General features: G+C 42.4%; 1 protein-coding gene across 1 annotated transcript in view; it reads left to right on the top strand.

Moving 5' to 3' along the window:
• Window positions 1-20,991, top strand: part of VPS53 (VPS53 subunit of GARP complex) — a 147,305-nt gene that overhangs the window by 63,083 nt on the left and 63,231 nt on the right. The window contains exon 12 of the mRNA XM_070395089.1: window positions 17,238-17,339. Within this exon, the coding sequence (XP_070251190.1) occupies window positions 17,238-17,339 (102 nt within the window). The remainder of the gene's footprint in view (window positions 1-17,237; window positions 17,340-20,991) is intronic.

The raw sequence follows: 20,991 nt of genomic DNA, 5'->3' as shown, positions 1-20,991 counted from the left end.
CAGATTTCCCATCCATGGGGAAACAAAATTATTATGTTTTATGGTAGTTTCTGTTTACAGCATTACACACACAGAGGCTTGAGCTCCCTGAGTGCAGGAATCATGGCTGACTCATCTCTGCTTCCTAGTCATGCAAAGAGCACACAGACCTTGTGCAGGCAGACAGGAATGAGGAGGGAGGGAGGAAGAAATCAAAGTTGAGAGAGTTATTGCTCTTGAGTTTCCTTTAAAACTGGATTTAAAAAAAACACACACACACGAAACTGCTGGTAACAACAGAGAAGCAATGTGATTGGGTAGGAAAATCCTTGGATCAGCAACCAAGAGAGACTTGTGGTCCAGTTTTGCCTCTGCTGTAACTCAGTGTACTGCCTTCTCAGTTAACTGAAAAGAATAGACTCTCCTTTAATAACGGTGTACTAGGGGGACTAAACAAGACATAAAACCCAGAAGCCATAAAGAAAAGGACTGAAACATTTGACAACATAAAAAGAGTGAAATTCTGTGTGGAAAAAGAGACCACAAACATAATTAAGGGACATACCACAAACTAGGAAAAAAACAGTTAAAGCTATATAAGACAAATGATTAATATCCAGCATACATAAAGAATTCTTACAAGTTGATATGAAAAAGATAACCCAAGAAAAAGGAGTACAGAGTCAAGCAGAAATTCACTGAAGAAATAACAGTTGGCTAATATGTGAAAAAAATACAAGATATTAATTTCCATACTTCAGGTTGGCAAAAAATATTATAAGAATAACAAGAAAGGAATTTAGTACTAGTGTACAAATTGATACCGCCTTTTTAGAGAGCAAATTTTCATTATGTATCAAAAAACTTAAATGTGCATGCCCAGTTAGAGTGGCTCAGTGGTTGAGTGTTGACCTATGAACCAGGAGGTCATGGTTCGAGTCCCAGTCAGGGCACATGCCTGGGTTGTGGGCTTAATCCCCAGGGTGGGGTGTGCAGGAGGCAGCCGGTCAATGATTCTCTCTCATCATTGATGTTTCTCTCTTTTCTCCCTCTTCTTCCTCTAAAAAAAAAAAAAGAAAAATGTGCATGCACTATGAGGCAACAATTTCACATCTAGCTGTGAAGTCTATAAAGAAAAATCCATACCAAGAAAAAGGTGAACTGCAGCCTTAAAAGCAAAAAAACAACAACAAACCAACAAAAATAAAATGGAGATTTTTGTAATGTTTATCCTTAAAGAATGGTTAAATAAAGAATGGCTCTCCTCTCTGCCCTGCCCGTCCTGTGGAGTAGCGAACAGCAGTTACAAAGTGGTAGAATGGGAGGTAGATCTAGATGTGCTATCACAGGAAAAAAAGACACTTCTTAGTTATGGCTAAGTGAAAAATGTAAGTTTGCAGGCCAGTGCATATGGTATAATGCCATTTATGTAAAAAGCAAAAAACATGTTTATGTATGTAAGGGTGTAAGGAGAAGGTCTGGAAATGATAACAGTGGATGTCTCTGGGGAAGGAAGTTGGAGTGAGAGGAGGTGGAGAAGCAAAGAATTTTTTTTCGTTCTACTCTGGTATTTTGCTTGAATTTTTCTTATACAAATGGATTTGCATATTTTTAAAACATATTTTTTGCATTTACATACTTTAACAAAGTTATTTTTCAGTTTTTTTTTAATGAGGGAAATGGTCCAAAACAGACTTCCAAACTTTTTTCTCTAACAAACTCTAATGTGGAATCCACACAGAATAATAGCTAACTTATTTTGAACATCCACTGTGTGCCCCACACTGTTCTAGGTGTATTTTCCTAAAGTCACTCACTTTACTTCATCAGCTATAGGAGGTAGGTGCTATACTCATTTGAAACTTACCTGAGACCACATAGCTTATGGTACATATAAATACAGAAAAACTGAGCTACTGTAATTGAAGAAGGAGAGTAAGAGCAGAGATTGGGCCTGGAATCCCATTCACTTGTTTACCCCTCTACTATCTTCTGTAGCCCCCACCCTTCCATTCCTAAAATTCTGGGACTTCAATGGGATCCCCTCTGTTCCCCCCAACCCCCAAGACCTGCCTCAGAGTAGGTGCATCAGGAGTTAGTCCCTCAAGGCACTGGGCTTAAAGAGTGGAGGCAGCAGCTCTGTTTTAAGGCAAGACCATAAGACTCTACCTATTCAGTGCCACTTATGACTTTATTAAAATAAGATACAACTGAACCACAAAGCACTCTTTCCGTACTTAAAAATAGAAATATGTATGTAATATACATATATATACACACACACACTTCTCTGATTGTTAACTCATGTTCAAAATTGATTTCTTTTTGTTTATTTATTTATTTATTTTTTATTTTTTAAATATATTTTATTGATTTTTTACAGAGAGGAAGGGAGAGAGATAGAGAGTTAGAAACATCGATGAGAGAAACATCAATCAGCTGCCTCTTGCACATCTCCCACTGGGGATGTGCCCGCAGCCCAGGTACATGCCCTTGACCGGAATTGAACCTGGGACCCTTCAGTCCGCAGGCTGACGCTCTATCCACTGAGCCAAACCGGTTTCGGCTATTTATTTATTTAAAAAATATTTATTGTTGCAAGCATTACATATGTCCCCTTTTTTCTTCCATTGACTCCTTATAGCCCGCCCCGCCCCAGGCAGTTGTAGTATCATGGAAAAAAATAGGCCACAAAACAAATGAAAATGCCCTTAAAGAAAATGCAAGTCACAGAAGGAAATGGGTAACAGCAGTGACATTGAAAGAAACCTGTCTGTCTCCTGAGAAGTAGGTGGTTGACTTCTACACCACCTTGATGTCCTCATGTTTGCTCTCCTCTCTGCCCTGCCCAAGCCATGCCTCTGGCCTGGTTTTAAGCAGAGACTCCTGCAGCTCTGGGTTCAGCCCTACGGAGATCTGTTTGGGAGCAAAGAAGTTTAATCATTGGGCACAGGTCCCAGCTGGGAGTGTCCCCTGAGCTCCCAGGTTCCAACTGGATGGTGTTGGTAGAGCATAAGGTAATTTCGCTAACTGAATAGGAAGTAGGTCCCAACAAAGGATGCTTGAAAGACATTAGAGCCAGATACCTGTTTTCAGCTATTCTTCCCCTTCTTTGGCTAGACTTTACTTTCTAGTGATTTTGCTTTTACATTTAGGGAGCTACAGGATTTCAGAGGAACAAATGGCCCTGTTGTATCAGATGACCAGGATAGCCTGTAAGCTTGGGGTGGTCCCAGGACATTTCAGGCCTCGCTTGTGCTAGGAAACGTTCCAAAGGTCAAAAGAGCCAGCGTAACGTGGGCAGAGAAAGCCCCTCTAAACAAGGTGAGGATACGGAACAGAGACCATGAAAAGCTGGCAGGGGCTGTATGCAAGTTTGTGAAGACAATGCTTTTTTGTAGAAAACCAGTATAGGGATGTCGAAGTGGCAGTTGGCTGACTGCTAACCTATGGAGGGAGGAGAGGGCCTCTCTCCACATTCACCCACTCTGCCAGGGCCAAGGTCCCGAACTGCAGCCTTCTGTGTCCTGGCAAATGCTGTGGTCTGTGGTGGGGGGCCGGGTCAGCTAGGAGCACTTGAATCTTTTTCACCCATCTCTTCCTTTTTGGTCTTCTGTTTTTGAAATTTTCTGGCATAATAGATTTACAAATTCCCCTCCAGTTGTTCAGTTGTTTTCCCTCCTATCAAGTTTGCAGAGAGTTTCAGGTTACAAATCCTTGGCCAGAAAATCCTGCTCAACTATGAGCTCTTTATTCACCCCTCAGTTGGTTAGCTTCTCCCCAGACTTCTTCAAATCCTTCAACTTCTTTAAGTCAAACTCTTCCCCTTGATCATCTCTGTTCTAATTGTTATTCTGCATTCCAGGGCCTGACAATGACTGCTCCATAGCCTACAAGGATTTTCCCTTAAATATTAGTTTCTAGAAAGGCAACAGAACTCCTATGGGCTCTTCAGCAAGGCAGGCCAGGTCTTGGAAAATCAGTTCACCGCAGCCTGCTGTGGGAAGATGTGAAGGTAGTGCTTCTTGCTGTAGGTAATGTTCACTTTGAGCTTGGTCCTGCCATCACCTTGCCATGGGCCAAGTAGGGGGACACCTTCACTTGTAGCAGAGACCCTGGTGGATTAGTCAGGGCCACTGACCATGCTCCCAACAGACAGTGCTGGAAGGAGCCCAGCCTGGGCTGAGCCAGGGGTTCCAAGTGGCCTGACTCCTAGTCTAGCTGTTGGGCACCCCACTTGAAGACCTGCCATTCCTTGTCTCTCTACCTCCTCCCCATGCTGCCTTGCTCCCGGGATATATGTGTGGGGTTTTTTGTTCGTTGATTTTTGTATGAAAAATCTTTTGTGGCCATCATTTTATTTCAGGGTATCAGAATAAACTACAAAATGAACCAGAGTCTATCCTGATACCCTTTAATATGCCAAATTTCATAGAATGTTAGTGAATTCCTTGGAAAGTTATGGAGGAGGTAAGAAGTCAGCCAAGGAGCCAGTTGACCAGAGATGCTCCCAAGCCCACCCCACTCCATCCTTGATTGATTGACAGTGAAACAATGAGGATGAGTTTGAGGGGTGAGGAGCTCACCTGGAAAGATCTGCCACAGAGGAGCGCCTTCTAAGATGAGTATGATAATGCATCTTTTGCTCTTTTTGGACAGATGTGACTTTGACATCTGATGGAAATGCAGACTGAAAAAACCTTAAGGACAGGGCTTGTTTTGTTTTTGTTGTTCTAGCCTTAACAAGTTTACTAGTATAATGTCCTGTGCTGTCACTGTTACTGGAAGAAGGGAGCTGCCACCGTTTTTTGCTAATTGCCTCAACTCCTGACCCTTGAGGAGGGATACACAATAGTCTGTAATAGCCTTGAAATTAAAAGCAAATGTCTAGGTGTGAATTAACTAGTGACTTGATGATTTTTAGGGACTTGATGATAATTAGTGACTTGATGATTAGATTCAAGATAAATATTATATTTAGCCTCCATAAAAGCAGAGTAGATTGGGTTGTTATAATTGGCACACTGAATTTGGGAAAAAAAATTTTAAATTAAAAATTTTCCCACTTAATGCAGCTGCATTTCTCCTTTTCTTGGCTATTGCATAAGTTGCCTTTCTAAATAGAATTGTCCTTTGGCTTATAGGGGTCATTTTAATATACATTTATATTTGCCCAGTTTTAAAAATTACATTATAAATATAGAAGCTGTAGGTGTAATTTTTGATCATGCTGTTTGAGCATAAGAGTATTTGCTAAAGGTTCGCTACTTATAAAAACGCACACAGAGTGACTTAGCCTCCAGCTCAGTCTTCCAACAACCGAACACCTGCATTAGGGAGCATGTGTGAGAGGAGGAGGGGGCAGGGTCTCAGCAGTTCTGCCTAAGAGCAAGGAAATAGCGTTCCCTTATCCAGGGAGCTCCCTTTAGTGTTTCAAAACATTTATAAATGCTTCATTTGCTGCTGAAGGAATACCTTTCTTCATGCAAATCCCATCCTAGTGAGGAGTTAACTTCTGTTTGTTTCTGAGAAGAAAGTACCACCTGGTCAAGAGAACATTTGGAAATGATAGGCAAGAATGAAAAGGCAGACAACATGTCATTTCTTTTCCCATCAACCAGATGAGAGTTTGGGTGTGGTCATTCTATACATTTTACACAATTGAAATTGCACTTTTTAAATACATTTTTTTCTCTGCTTATTTTATTTTTAAAACTAGAGGCCCGGTGCACAAAATTCATGCACGGGGTATGTGTGTGTCCCTCAGGCCAGCCTACACCCTCTACAATCTGACACCCCTCGAGAGATGTCCGACTGCCTGTTTAGGCCCAATCCTGGTCGGACATCCCTCTCACAATCCAGGTCGGACATCCCTCTCACAATCCAGGACTGCTCGCTCCCAACCGCTCGCCTGCCTGCCTGCCAGCCAGCCTGATCATCCCCTAACCACTTCCCTGTCAGCCTGATTGACACCTAACTGCTCCTCTGCCGGCCTGATTGCCCCTAACTACCCTTCCTTGCAGGCCTGGTCACCCCTAACTGCCCTCCCCTGCTGGCCTGGTCACCCCTAACTGTCCTCCCCTGCAGGCCTGGTCTCCCCTAACTGTCCTCCCCTACAGGCCTGGTTGCCCCCAACTGCCCTCCCCTGCTGGCCTGGTCACCCCTACCTTCCCTCCCTTGCCAGCCTGGTCACTGTGGCAAGCTGGCACGGCCATTGCATACTCAGCCCCAGGGCACCTTATGTGCCACGCCAGCTCAGTCAGGTTCAGTGATCCTGAGAAGGGGTGGTGAAGGATGGAGAAAAGATAGACAAGAGAATAAAAGCTGGGTCTGGGTGGGATGCTGATCCCAGATGGAGAGATAGTGCCAGCGCCCACAAGCCATGTCTTTATTTTATAGCCAGATTCCATGAGACAAAGTAAGGGCATGGTCAAGATGTTTATAGCATTCTCGTGGGTTTTGATCCTACTCAATTACATGCACCTGAACTCTATCAAGCCCACATCACTCAGACACATGGGGTCACACGTTCAGACCATAGGTTCAAGCTTACAACTATAGCTGTTGGCTATAATTGTGCTGGGAGGGCTCTGCCCTCCAAGCTGGCACTTGCATGTGGCCATGAGAGGACCTTGCCCTCTCATTAGTCTGAGGCTCGAACCTATCCAAATACTGTAGCCACTCTCCACAGGTTGCCCCTAACTGCCCTCCCCTGCCGGCCTGATTGCCCTTAACTGCCCTCCCTTGCACGCCTGGTCGCCCCCAACTGCCATCCCCTGCTGACCCAGTCACCCCTAACTGCCCTCCCTTGCCAGCCTGGTTGCCTCTAACTGCCCTCCCCTGCCGGCCGGTCCCCCTCAATTGCCCTCCCCTGCAGGCCTGGGTCCCCCCCCAACTGTCCTCCCCTTCAGGCCTGGTCCCTCGCAACTGCCCTCCCCTGCTGGCCATCTTGTGAATTGGAGTGACGGTCAATTTGCATATTACCGCTTTATTATATAGGATTGAATATAATTCAGATAACAAAATTTCATATAAATCTCACCATTAAAAGTATACAGTTCCTTTTTTTTATAGCATATTCACAATATTGTGCCACGATTCCAACTATCCAATTCCAGGACATTTTCATTGCCCCCAAAAGAACACACCCCACCCCAAGCAATCACTTTTAATTTCCTCCTTCCCCCCAGCTCCAGCCAACTACTAATCTATTTTCCATCTTTATGGGTTTGTCTATTCTGGACATTTCATATAAATGGAGTCATAATTGTGGTCTCTGTGCCTGGCTTCCTCCACTTAGCATAGTATTTTTAAGGTTCACCCATTGTGTAGCACATGTCAGTGCTTCAGTCTTTTTTATGGCTGAATAACATTCCATTATATGGATATACATTTTGTTTAGCAGTTTGCCAGCTAATGGACATTGAGTTGTTTCTACTTGTTGGCTATTATAATGCTGTGAACATTTGTGATTTGTATACTAGCTCTTGTGTGAACATATGTTTTCAGTTCTCTTGGAAATATATCTGAGAGTGGAATTGCTGGGTTACATGGTAACTCTATGTTTAACTTTTGAGGAACTGCCAAATTGTTTTCCACAGCAGCTGCACCATTTTGCACTCCTACCACGAGTGTAGGAGAGTTTTTATTTTTCCACATCCTCGCCAGTATTTGCTGTTTGCTGTTTTGTTTGTTTTTTAATTACAGTTATCCTCATGGTGTAAAGTAATATCTCAATGTGGTTTTGATTTGCATTTTCTTAACTAATGATGTTGAACATTTTTTTCATGTGCTTATTGGCCATTTCTATATATTTTATAGAGAAATGTCTGTTTAAGATTTTTGCCCATTTTTAAATTGTTTGTTTTTTTATTATTGAGTTTTAGGAGTTTTTGAATATATTCTAGATATATTTTATGTATTCTTCATATATTTCGTCATGTATCTGGTATATGATTTGCAAATATTTTCTCCCATTCTGTGGGGTTTTTTTTTTTTTTTTTTGGTAGTGTTGTTTGATGTACAAAAGTTTTCAATTTTGATGGTCCAAATTACCTATTTTTCTTTAAAGAAAAATATATTTTTTTTATTGATTTCAGAGAGGAAGGGAGATAGGGTTAGAAACATCATTGATGAGAGAGAAACATTGATTGGCTGCCTCCTGCACACCCCCCACTGGGGATTGAGCCCGCAACCCAAGCATGTGCCCTTGACCGGAATCGAACCTGGGACCCTTCATTCCGTAGGTCAGTGCTCTATTCGCTGAGCCAAACTAGCTACGGCCTTATTTTTCCTTTTTGTTATTTGAGTTTTGGTGTCATATCCAAGGTTATAAACATTTTTTAATTAAAATATAAAGTGATCACAATAAGTCTAGTAGCCACCTGACACCATACAAGGTTATTATTATATTATTATCTATATTCCCTATACTATACATTACATTCCACATAACTTTATTGATTTTACAACTGGAAGTTTGTACCTCTTATTCTCCTTTCCCTTTTTCACTCTCCTCTCCGCTTCCTTTTCCTCTGACAACCATCAGCTTGTTCTTTCTATGAATCTGTTCCTGCTTTGATTTGTTTTGTTATTTAGATTCCACATGTAAGGAAGATCATACAGTATTTGTCCTTCTCTGTCTGACTTATTTCATGTAGCATAATACCCTCTAAGTCTATCCATGTTGCTACAAGTGGCAAGATTTCATTCTCTTTTTATGGCTGGGGAATATTTCATTGTATATGTACTACATCGTCTTTACCCATTTATCTATTATTGAGTACTTAAGTTGCTTCCATATCTTTACTATCTATATAATAAAAGCCTAAGCGACCATTATGGCGGAACGACCAGAATGACGGGTCGCTATGATGCACACTGACCACCAGGAGGCAGACACTCAACGCAGGAACTGCCCCCTGGTGGTCAGTGCACTCCCACAGGGGGAGCGCTGCTCAGCCAGAAGCTGGGCTCACAGCTGGCGAGCGCAGCGGTGGTGGCAGGAACCTCTCCCGCCACCACGGCAGCAATAAGGAGTAGCAAACCAAGCAGTAAGGAGTGAGGGGTCCTGGACTGTGAGAGGGCACAGGCTGGGCTGAGGGGACCCACCGCCCCCAGTGCATTAATTTCGTGCACCAGGCCTCTAGTTGTGTATAATCCTGCAGTGAACATAAGGATGCATATATCTTTTTGAAATAGTGTTTTATTTTCTTTGGATAGATACCCATAAGTGGAATTGCTGGGTCATGTGGTAGTTCTATTTTTTATTTTTTTGAAGAAGCTCCTTACTGTTTTCCATAGTGGCTAAAAACTGATGTCAGAGAGTTTACTGCCTATGTTTTCTTCTAGGAATCCAAGGTCATAAACATTTACTTATGCTTCCTTCTAAAAGGTTTTTGGTTTTAGCTCCTTTCATTTAGATCTCAATCCATTTTAAGTTAATTTTTATTTTTATTTTATTTTTATTTTTTTATTTTTTATTTTTTAAAATATATTTTATTGATTTTTGACAGAGAGGAAGGGAGAGGGATAGAGAATTAGAAACATTGATGAGAAAGAAACATCAATCAGCCGCCTCCTGCACACCCCCTCCTGGGGATGTGCCCGCAACCAAGGTACATGCCTTTGACCGGAATCGAACCTGGGACCCTTGAGCCCGCAGGCTGATGCTCTATCCACTGAACCAAACTGGTTAGGGCTAAGTTAATTTTTATATGTGATATGTAAGTATAATTTTATATCCTACTTTTCCTCATGTTATATCTTAAATGTTTTCTCAATCACTATACAATATTTTGCTGTATAGATGGTCCATAATTTCCCTAATTATCCCTTAGGTGCTTTTCACTTTTATAAATAAGGCTACAATGAACATTTTTGTGAACAAGTCTGTTCACATTTCAGATTATTCTCTTATGGTACAAGCAAATTATAGGATCAAAAGCTAGGAGCATTTTCAAGTTTAAGCTAGCCTGTGTTTTAAACTGCTTTCTGTTTTCTTGTCTCTTTTGAGTGCACCTGCGTAATCTCTCCCATTGCTGAGTCTTGATATTAGTGATGGTTTATTAAGATTCAGAAGAAGTAGAATAGGCTAGAAGAGGTTATTGGGGGGAAAAGGAGGACCTATGTAATACTTTAAACCAGGGGTCCTCAAACTACGGCCTGCAGGCCACATGCAAATACAAATATTGTATTTGTTCCCGTTTTGTTTTTTTACTTCAAAATAAGATATGTGCAATGTGCATAGGAATTTGTTCATAGTTTTTTTTTAAACTATAGTCCGACCTTCCAATGGTCTGAGGGACAGTGAACTGGCCCCCTGTTTAAAAAGTTTGAGGACCCCTGCTTAAATAATAAAGATTTTTTTTTAAGACTCTAAAGTAGTCACTCTTTTAGTGTGTTGCATGGTGCTCATGTACTAATGTTTAATATAAAGGGCTAATAACTCTGCCAGAAAAGACAAAGTGATCTGAAAAATGTGGTGTTTTTTTACTTAGAATATAATACATGCTTCCACTCCTAAGTGTATACCCAAGAGACTTTAAAATTTTCATATGTTCATACGAATACTTGTACATGAATGTTTATAGCAGTGCTATTCACAGTAACCAAAAGGTAGAAACAACACAGATGTCTTTTAATGGACAAATGGATAAACAAAATGTGGTATATCCATACATTGTAATATTATTCAGCCTGACATGTAGTTCAACATGGATAAACCTTGAAAAACACTATGTTAAGTGAAAGAAGCCAGACATAAAAGGCCACATATATGATTCCATTTATATGTCCAGAATAGGGAATCCATAAAGATAGATAAGTAGTTGCCAGGGATTGGGGGAAGGAGATCAGGAAGTGACAGCTAATGGATATGGGGTTTCTTCTGGGGTGAAAAATGTTCTGGAATTAGATAGTGGTGATGGTGGTACAACCTTGTGAATATACTAAAAACCACTAAATTGTAAATCATCTTAAAATGGTGAATTGTGTGTTAATTATATTGTAATTTAAAAATATTAAGGGTTTTAGAAAATACTCTCTGATTTAGTTATAAATCATCTTCACACTCCAGATAATTTGTCAGAGAGAGAGAGAGAGAGAGGGAGAGAGAAAGAAAGAAATACATGCTGTTAAAGCTCAAACAGAATAAAATATTTTAAAAGAACTTATCTCTTCCTTCTCAATTACTCTAAATCCCTCTGTCGAGAAATATCCACTGTTTAATAGTGTGGGGTATATTTTTGAGACTTTATTACAAGCACACACACACACATAAGGGTTTTTTTGCTTTGTTTACAGAAAGTAGAAAATGTTCCCAAGGTGTCTGAAGAACATTTTATTAAGCTTCTCATCTGATCAGAATTTATTCAAAATGTTTTTCAAGCTCCCTCTTTGTGGAGGGCCTTGGAAAAAGATGAAAATTGAATATCACAGATGCTTATGGAGAAAGAAACCTTTACATAACTATCTCAATATGAGATATGAACATGGTGAAACCAAGCAGGGAGTCCCAGCAATATTAAACCAGGTGTGCTTAGTGCTGTGTTCACAGTCCTACCAGCTGAAGCCTCCAGACCATCTCTTTAAGGACAAATTAAGATTTGGGCTGGAGTAAAATATTTATGAAGTAAGAAATGCAGAGATTGTGGAACTTTCATTCCTTTTATTTTTTAATTTATTGATTTGAGAGAGCGAAAGGGAGAAAAAGAGAGAGAAATAGAAGCATCGATTTTGTTGTTGCACTTATTTCTGCATTCATTGGTTGCTTCTTGTGTGTGCCCTGACTGTGGATCGAACCGACAACCATGGCGTATAGGGGTGATGCTGTAACCAACTGAGCTACCGGTCCAGGGCCTGGAACTCTCATAACTGAATGCTTTCTCCTCCAGGGAAAGGAAACAGATTAGTTTTAAATTTCGGAGTTCCTTCTTTGATAATTTGAAGTGTCCAGCCAGGGCCTCAGAAAGGGATTTGTACAGACAGACACGGATACGGATAGACGACTGACTCAAGCCAGGTTCTGCCTTCCCAGCAGTGAATTAGACAACTTGACTGTCCTGTGGCCCTTGTGGTTTTGGAGGTGTTGGGAATCCCATGTGGTTTAATTAGTCGGAATTCACTTACTATGTGAAGAATTTTTCCTTCCTGTGTGGACTTAACGTCAGCTCTCATAGCATAAAATAATGAATTCAGAAGGGGAGGGGGGACAAACAAAGAAAAGAAGGGGAAAAAAAGAATGAATTCTCTTAAAATTGGAAAATTACTCATTTCTTGACAAATTTTTGGTTTCATTTAGCAGCCCCAGAGCTCATGGAATATGTCATTTGAGTTATTTAAAATCTAAATCCAAACTTGTAATTCTCTATGGTTTACAGCAGCTGCAAAGCGAGAATGAGAAGTGTGGTCTGGTTGGCTCTGACAACAGGGCTCATGCACAGAAGGCTGAGTTGTGTGCTGATTGCTCTCTGCAAAGGCTTGTTCCTTCATCACAGCAAATTAGTCTGAGCACTAGTGTGGTGTTCTAAATAGCAGGAGTCTGTATCCGCCCTCAGGGCTTTGTACTGTCACATTTACCAGTAGGGTAGCGGTTCCTGTGGTACTCTAGGGCTTTGATGGAGACCAGGGAAGAAGGAGAGAAACTCAGTGGTCCTGTGCCTTGTAATTTGATGGGCCCATCGCTTTCATTTCCTGGAGAGATCTCAAAGAGACAAAACAGTCGGGACAGGATCTTACTTATGATTAAAAGGAATCATTTTTTACAAGACTTCTTGGCCCTGTGCTCCCATTTCTTCCTCTTCTGAGAGTTGCTTCATCCAGACAAACACAACCACAGTTCTGCCTTATTTAGTTGCCCGCCCCTATGAAATGCTAATGAACACCGACTGAGGTTTCCCTTTGCACCAGGCGATGTGTTAAGCAACTTTATATGCATAGCTCATGCTTTACATACAGTATCTCCTTTAGTCCTCCCGGCAGCTCTGTGCAGTGGATATTTCTATCCCTTCACATTTCTTATAGAAGAACTGAGGCTTGGAGAAGTTAAGCAACATACCCAAGTGATAGAGCCTGGACTGAAACCCAGGATTTGGTACTCAGTTAATGGTAACACCAGCCACACAGTTGCTCAGGCCAAGAAGTGAATGATCCTTGATTTCTTTCTTTCCTTCACCCTCACATCCACTCTCTCAACAAGTCCTCTGGACCTTATCTGCTACATATGTCCCAGATCTGGCCACTTTTTTTTTTTTTTTGTCTCCACAATGCCAGCTTCGTCTACTCCCACATGGGTCCTTGTCTAGAACACTGCAGCAGCCTCTTAAGCTGTTCTTCTAGCTTCCATTCCAGTTCATGATGTTGGAATGACATTTTAAAAATTAAATGAGATCCCATCATTTCCTTGTTTAAAACTCCCACTGACTGCCCAATTTCGATAAGAAAAATTTAACCTTTACCATGGCCCAGGAAAGGCTATGTGCTTGAGCTCCTGCTGCCTCTCTTATCTCATGCCCTGCCTTCCTTCCTGTTCTCAGACTCAACAAGCTCGTTCCAGTCTTTGCACCAGGTCCCCGGCTGAGAATGCTCCTCCCCAGGTCTTTGCCTGATTGGCTCCTTCTTATTCAGGTCTCTGCTCAACTATCTCCTCCTCAAAGAGACCTTTTCTGATCACCCCAGGCCACCCAGTTCCTAAGTTTTATTTCCATCACTGCCTCCCTTCCTTTTCCGTCTTATTCAGGGTTGTATTTCTAGTGCCTAGAAGAGTACCTGGAACAGAGTAGGTAGATGCTCAGTCCATAACTGCTGAATGAATGGCATACAGATGCTATTCCATGCCTGGAAACCTCTGGCCACACCCACCTACTCCTCCTACCCCCTTCACATATTTAACTCTGGAGCACCTTCAGTTCTGGCTCAAACATCATTTCCTTGGGGAAGTTTTCTGTGACCCTATGTTGCATCCTTTCATAAAAACCTGTACTTTTCCTGAATGGTCCTCATCACACGTTTTTGTGATTATTTTATTATAGTCCATCTTCCTCACCTGACCATAATCTTCCTGAGGGAGCTGGTTCCCAGCATATGGCATATCCACTTGTTAGTGGGTGAATAAAGGAATGAATCACTTTTTTGCATCAACGTGGTCCACACCTGAAACATTTGCGCTCCAAATGAATGAGCAAGAAGTTCCTTAGTGCCTATAACTCCCTCAGGAATCCCATCGGGATGTTAATAGAGACAGACGGTGGGGATAGGAAAGAAATCTTGGGACTCTTCCGACCCATAACACTGAGCAAGTGGCCCGTGCTCTACTGCCCCAAATGCCTTTTCAATGCTGCCTTTTATGTTTTACTTCCTACCTCTATGCACAGACACTCTCCCAGTGAGAGTGGAGCCCAGGAACACCCTCGGTTCACTTCGCCGATGTCCACTTTTTGTCATGAGTTCCAGTAACACATTGTTTTTAAAATGAGGCCCACCTGTGTATAATTTTGATCTGTTATTGTCAACCTTGGTAGACCTAACAATAGGTGAGTAATGTTTAGTTCAAAAATTTAAATCCTTGTTCTATCACTGAATGATTTTGAACAAAGCTTTTCACTTCAGTTACTGACTTGCTCTCCACATGACCAAAGGACCAAAAGACTCAGAGCATAAAGATTCAGCTCAACAATATGATCCCAAAACCACTGCTGAGCTGGTCGGATCAGGAATCCAACGCTAGTACCTCGTTTATCTTGTTGAAGCTTAGGCTTCATGGACTTCCTTTCTCACCATTCCTCTTTCCCTGCACTACTAACAGCCCTTACAGAGAGAACTAAAGCTTAGAAATACTGTTTTCAAATAAACTTTTCTTCCTAAAAATAGCCTAATTCTAAAAAAGAAACTTAAATAGCTTTAAGTTTACAGGAAAATTTTTTTTTCTTTCTGGATCAGGCAAGGAAGCCAGAGTTCTGATTGTATACATTTGAAATATTTGCTTGGTTGTTAGACCATATTGTTTCTCAGCAGGATACGACAAAAGTCATTATTCTACTAATGATTACCTTGGACTAATGCATTAATCACAAGCCTTTCTTCATATGCTGAAGCTCTGTCTAACTGTGCGATAGCATCCAAATGTTTTGGCCAGGGATTCTGCAGTTTATGTGCGTGTAAGCAGAATTGTCTTGAAGTCTAAACCAGACACAGACACAGGTGTGGTTTCTTCTTCTTCTTTTTTCTTTTTTTATAATATCTTTAGCTGATATCCTGGCACTTGACAAAGTCATTCACACTGTAGTCCATCTGCTGTCCCTCTTGGCTTAGGGAATTGTTCGTTTCTCCATTAATATATGCTAAAATGTCACATTGGAAACTCCTTCTCCACCTGGCTTTTTTTTTTTTTTAACCCTCACCTGAGGATATGTTTATTGATTTTAGAGAGAGAGGAAGGGAGGAAGAGAGGAGCATCAATCAGTTGTCTCCTGTACATGCCCCAACCAACCAGGGATAGAACCTGCAAACTAGGTATATGCTGAGCGTACACCTTTTTGGTGTACGGGACAGTGTTCCAACCAGCTGACCCACACAGCTGGGGCTGTACCTGGCTTCTTGTCTCCAGAGAGCTATTCCTTGCCCTTTCTCCTCATCCCCAGCACCACCAATTTCCTTTATCCTGCTTGTCTACTTAGTTTCCTTTCTGCTAGAACTCCCAGCTCCCTGGCATAAACATCTCAAGGTCAAATTTGTAAAAAATTCCTAAGCGCTGCCTTGATTCTGTAGTTGCACTGGAATTATCATCATCAATGTCTCTTGTATGTATTATGTGCTTCTCCTAGGACTTTGCACACTTTATCACATTTGCTCGTTCGAGTGTCCTATGAGTGTATCCTCATTCAGCAGATGAGGCTGTTGTGGCTCACAGGAGCTAGATGATTTGGCCAAGAGTTGGAGCTAAAGCCTACATCACCCGCCTCCAGCTTTCCCACCAGCCTGTGGTCCCACTCAACAATATATTTTTGAAAGAGTGGTCATATTCAGAAGCTGGGGAGTAATTTTTCTCAAGGATATTTTGTTGTGGTTGTTGTAAAGGGACTTATTTGGGAAGGGACTTTTGTCTATAATCTAAAACATATAAGATTAGCTTTATAGTTTATTGTTGTTTTTTAAATATAATTTTATTGATTTCAGAAAGGAAGGTAGAGGGAGAGAGAGATAGAAACATCAATGATGAGAGAGAATCACTGATGGGCTGCCTCCTGCATGCCCTACACTGGGGATCGAGCCAGCAACCTGGGCATGTGCCCTGACCAGGAATTGAGAGGTGACCTCCTGGTTCATAGGTCAACACTCAACCACTGGCCATGCCGGCTGGGCTATTTTTTGTTTGTTTGTTTTTTTAAGGTTCAGGCAATGAATAGGGGTAGTATCACTGTATCATTTGTTTCTTGAGGGTTTAAGATTCATTACTGAGGGTTTAAAAGAGTGGGGTCTTGCTGTGTTGCCCAGACTGGGGTGCAGTGGCATTCACAGGCACAATCCCAGTACTGATCAGCACAGGAGTATTGACCTGCTTCGTTTCTAGCCTGGGGAAGTTCACTTCTTAGGCAACCTGGTGGTCCCCTGCTTCCTGGAGGTCACCATATTGATGGCCAGCTTAGTGCAGACACCCAGTTGGCATAGCGTGCTACATCCCAGAACTCCTGGGCTCAAGTGATTTTCCTGCCTCAGTTTCCCGAGTAGCTGGGACTACAAGTGCGCACCACCAGGCCCTGCTATAGTTTGTTCTTGAATTCAAACCCATCTGGCATTTTGATTCATTCATATTTATGGAGCACCTATTACATGCCAGGCACCAGAGATAGGATGGGGAACAAGACAGATGTGATCCCTGCCATCATGGAATCTAGGGAGGAGACAAATAAATGGGCAGTTGCAATATTTTAATAAATACCTGGGTAGGGGATGTACCGGTGGGATGGTGACAGGAACATCTAACCCAAACTTGACAATGGGGAAGCCTTCCCAGACCGGACTTTGAATTTGCATACTGAAGGATAAGTAAGAGTTTTGCTAGATTGGGATTGGGGTGGGGTTGGGTGGGCAATAAGGTTTCAAGAAGATGGGAAAACAATGTGAAGGCCTAAAGGTGAGAATGTGGTCATGTTACCTCAGTTCTTGTTCATTAGGTCAGATTTCATGATTTAGCTCTTGGAGAGACTTGGAAAAAGCAATGGGCAGAGCTCAGAAGATACCTATCTCTTATGTCTCAACAGAAAAAACTCGAGTCTCCACCCCCATCTACCAATCCCTTCCTGGAAGATGAGTCAACACCAGAGATGGAGGAACTGGCAATGGAGAAAGGAGATTTAGATCAAGTAAGTCTGGTTTGCACTTCCACTTGCATCCTACCTAGTGCTTGTTTCTGAAAATGGGTCTGCTCGCTCTAAATATGATCCTTTGGCTATTGACCACATTCAGAGATTACAACTTTGGTGGTCTTTATAGAAAGCCTTTATCTGAACGTGTATTTAGAAAACTGAGTGAAACAGCAGCCCTTCCTGCCTGCCTCTCTGCTCCCCAAAGCCTCACCACCGGAATTAGCACAAGCTTAATCAACCCATGAGGGGGGGCAGCAGAATTCTGCCCGGCCTCAGTCACCATCGCCTGAACTTGTCGGCTTAGCTTTTGGTTGTACTCTCGTCTGGTCCGGTGATGACATGAAAGGCCGAAAGATCCCCAGCGAAGTTAGCACCATCAGCTGGGGGTGGCCTCTGCTCAGTGTAAGCTGATCGTTTTAGGCCTGGAAGCCATTGGGGAGGCCTGGAAACGTCAAGGTGACCCAGTGGCGTATTTGGAGTTACTTTTCCCAGCACACTAGCACTTTCATTTCCTTCGGATTTTTCTGTCCAACTCTAAATTTCCTCTCTCTTCATCCTACAAGAACTGTGTTTTTGTTTCACTGCCATTTTATGACAAGGGTTTAGAGCAATAAATCAGAACTTTTTCTGTCTGGATTAGTGATCCTTCCTTTTAATTTTCTACATTTGGCTTCTAAAGAATTATTTTATAGTATTGGTTTGGTCCAGACACCACCAAAGGAAGGCTGACTGGGAAGACTAGCTCTGGGAAACCTAGCCACACTCTCTGCAGATCACCCTGTATTTCTAGCATGGCGAGGGCGGTGTACAATCCTGGCAGGAGCCAGGGGAGCAGAATTTCCAGGGGCAGTTCTGAAGTGATGCAATAAAATGTGTCTGGTCCATTGATTAAATAATTATAATAACATGGATACCTCACATTTTTATGGTGCTTTATAGTTTAAAAGTCTTTCACATGCTTTACTTCATTTCATCTTCACAGTGCCTGTCTCTCATTTTATATGATTTTATATGAGCTGCAATGCCTGCAGCTCAGGAAGGTTAAGTGATTTGCCCGGGTTACCTCGTCTGGAAGTGGAGGAGCTAGGACTGGAAGCCAGGCCTAGAAGTCAGAGACTAGGATTCCTTTCTTGACACTCTCATTACCCTGTGATGTCTCAATGAAAAGTAGAGGACATAGGAATTATTCCCATGAATAAAAGTGAATGAATAAAACTGAAGGGTGCCTTCAGGCTGCATCCCAGAGATCTATAGGATTAAATGTAATTGATTTAAAGCCATCCTGTCAGCCAGTGTGGGGGAAAAAAAAAGATTTCTTCTAACATTTTGGGAGGAAAGACCAGATGGGAAGGAGGGAGCTGTATGTAGAGCTCATTCTTCTGGTGTATATCCTCCACCCACCCTGCGCGCCATGGCTCCCAGTGCTGGTGACTGCTGTTGTCATGTCCAGAACTGTGTAGTCGAATACTCAGATGCTGTAGTGCTGCCGTGAAAAGTTATCCGTTTAGCTAGTCATCTCTGGATGTGATTAAACTGGATTAGATACAATTCCCCATTTCCTACAAAATCAGTTTTGCCAGGTAAAATACGATTTTTATTATTTCTTATGAAACTTTTTACTCATTCCGGAAGCTCAAGGTTATTGTTATAATGACCAAGACCTGCTCATTCTAAGGACGGAGAACACAGACTCATGTGGTAAAGTAGAGTCATGTGGTAGGGAAAGTGCCAGTCTGGTCTGTCATTATCTGACCATATGACCTTTATTAGATTTTTAAAAAACATATTTTTTTATCGATTTCAGAGAGGGAGAGAGAGAGATAAATACATCAATGATGAGAGAATCATTGATCGGCTGGCTGCCTCCTGCACGCCCCTCACTGGGGATGGAGCCTGCAATCCGGGCATGTGTCCTGACTGGGAACCGAACTATGACCTCCTGATACATAGGTTAATGCTTAACCACTGAGCTACGCCGGCCAGGCTAGATTTTTACTTTCTCCAGACCTTCTTGGTTTCTTGATCTTTAGAAAGAACTACTTGCTTTCAAACTGATTCCTGAGTGCCCCGTCAGGAATCACTGTGGAGAGTTGGGAGGAGACCAAGTTACCTCCAAACAGAGGAGTCCGATTATGAGCCACTTTTATCGTGGACTTCCAGGTAAAATTTCTTTTGATCCAGGGCTTTAATGTGCTTAAAAATAAAGTACTAAAAAATCCCCGGACTATATTATCCACTTGCAATTTCACAGCCTATTGCTTCTTAGTAATAAAACTTACACACCAGTGACGAATGCCTCCTCGCATACCTTCCCCGACCTTGCAGGCCTCGCCAGCACTTTGTCTTGCTTATGATTGATTAGGTGGGAGCCCCAGGATCTTCCTCTTCCCAGCCACTGACTGTGGCTTCCAGTTGGGTGCACAGGAGCCCTGTGGGGTGCTGGGGAGGAAGTCCACAGTTTGCTGTGGTGAGCTTAGCCAGAGGTAGTGGGGGACGGCCCCCAGCGGTTACCCTGGGTTACCCAACCCACGTGGCACTGCAGGCAGTGGACAGTGTGCCCTCACGGTGAGGCTCATTCCTGCTCACTACCACTGTTTAGGTTATGGTGAAGGGAGAATGAACTTGAAAAGAGGCATTTACTAGTAGTTCGAACAATCAGTTACCAGCATATTCCCAATGATAAAAAAAAATGACATGAAAAGAGAATGAGGGTACTCAAAGTCTAAAAGAAAGAGGCAGAAGAAATAAGGAATTTCTGGTTTAAAATGTCCCCTTCTGGTGATCCGAGCAGTAAGACTTAATCTGTTTACATTGGATAGTAATAAAAGGAAACGGGGCCAGCTGCAGACCTCCTCACTGTGACAACAGTAACCTTTATTATTCCATCAAGCTCCAGGAGGAAATAGCTTCCACATCTGCAGCTTTTGGACAGAATTCACACACGCAGAAGGCCAGCCTGAATGCTACTGCTAAATGACTTAGTAGATGCTTTGAGCTGAGAATCAACCCTTTGGGGAGCTGGACGGTGCAAAGGGAGACACCAGCTTAAGCTGAAATTCCAGCACCTATTATCCAAATATGAGCACAGTCACAGGCAGGAGGCAGCCCTGTGGAAAGAAAGGAAAGTTCCAGCAATCTCTCCTATTGTTCTCTTCCTTCCATCTCACACTGAAAGCGCTGCAAGAGGACCGGGAGCTGTGGTGGCCGGTCTCTGTTCTCACTGCCAGGAGCGGCATTAGTGGGCAGAGGCCGGGCAGAGCAGAGCCGCCTGCGGGCGGGGTGGGGACGCCTGCTCTGTCTGATTATGCCGTTCTCCGAGTGCCAAATTCAGAGTGTGCTGTGGGGCTCGTCAAGCACAAGGCCCGAGGAAGACTGATCAGGATGAGTGTGCTGGAATGTCATGTAGCCATTTTCTTTGATCATTTAAAAATCTGTATTTTATACTGAATGGGTTCTTCAGACTTAGAGATTTTTATCATGTCACGCATGCATAAAAGGGAACACATAAGCAAAATAAAATAGGATAAGATATTCCTAAAACTTCTTCGCATTCAGAGTCCATCTCTCTCTCCCTCTCTCTCCTGAACCACTTTTTAAACTTTTTATTTGGGGATAATTACATATACATTCACAAGAAGTTGCAGAGAGC

The sequence above is a fragment of the Myotis yumanensis genome, unplaced genomic scaffold (genome assembly GCF_028538775.1).
Source record: "Myotis yumanensis isolate MYYU_CA2020_CCGP unplaced genomic scaffold, mMyoYum1.0.hap1 SCAF_16, whole genome shotgun sequence".
In the NCBI taxonomy this organism is placed as follows: Eukaryota; Metazoa; Chordata; class Mammalia; order Chiroptera; family Vespertilionidae; genus Myotis; species Myotis yumanensis.
The sequence above is the reverse complement of the archived record's forward strand: the minus strand, read 5'-3'. Positions and strand labels throughout refer to the sequence as shown.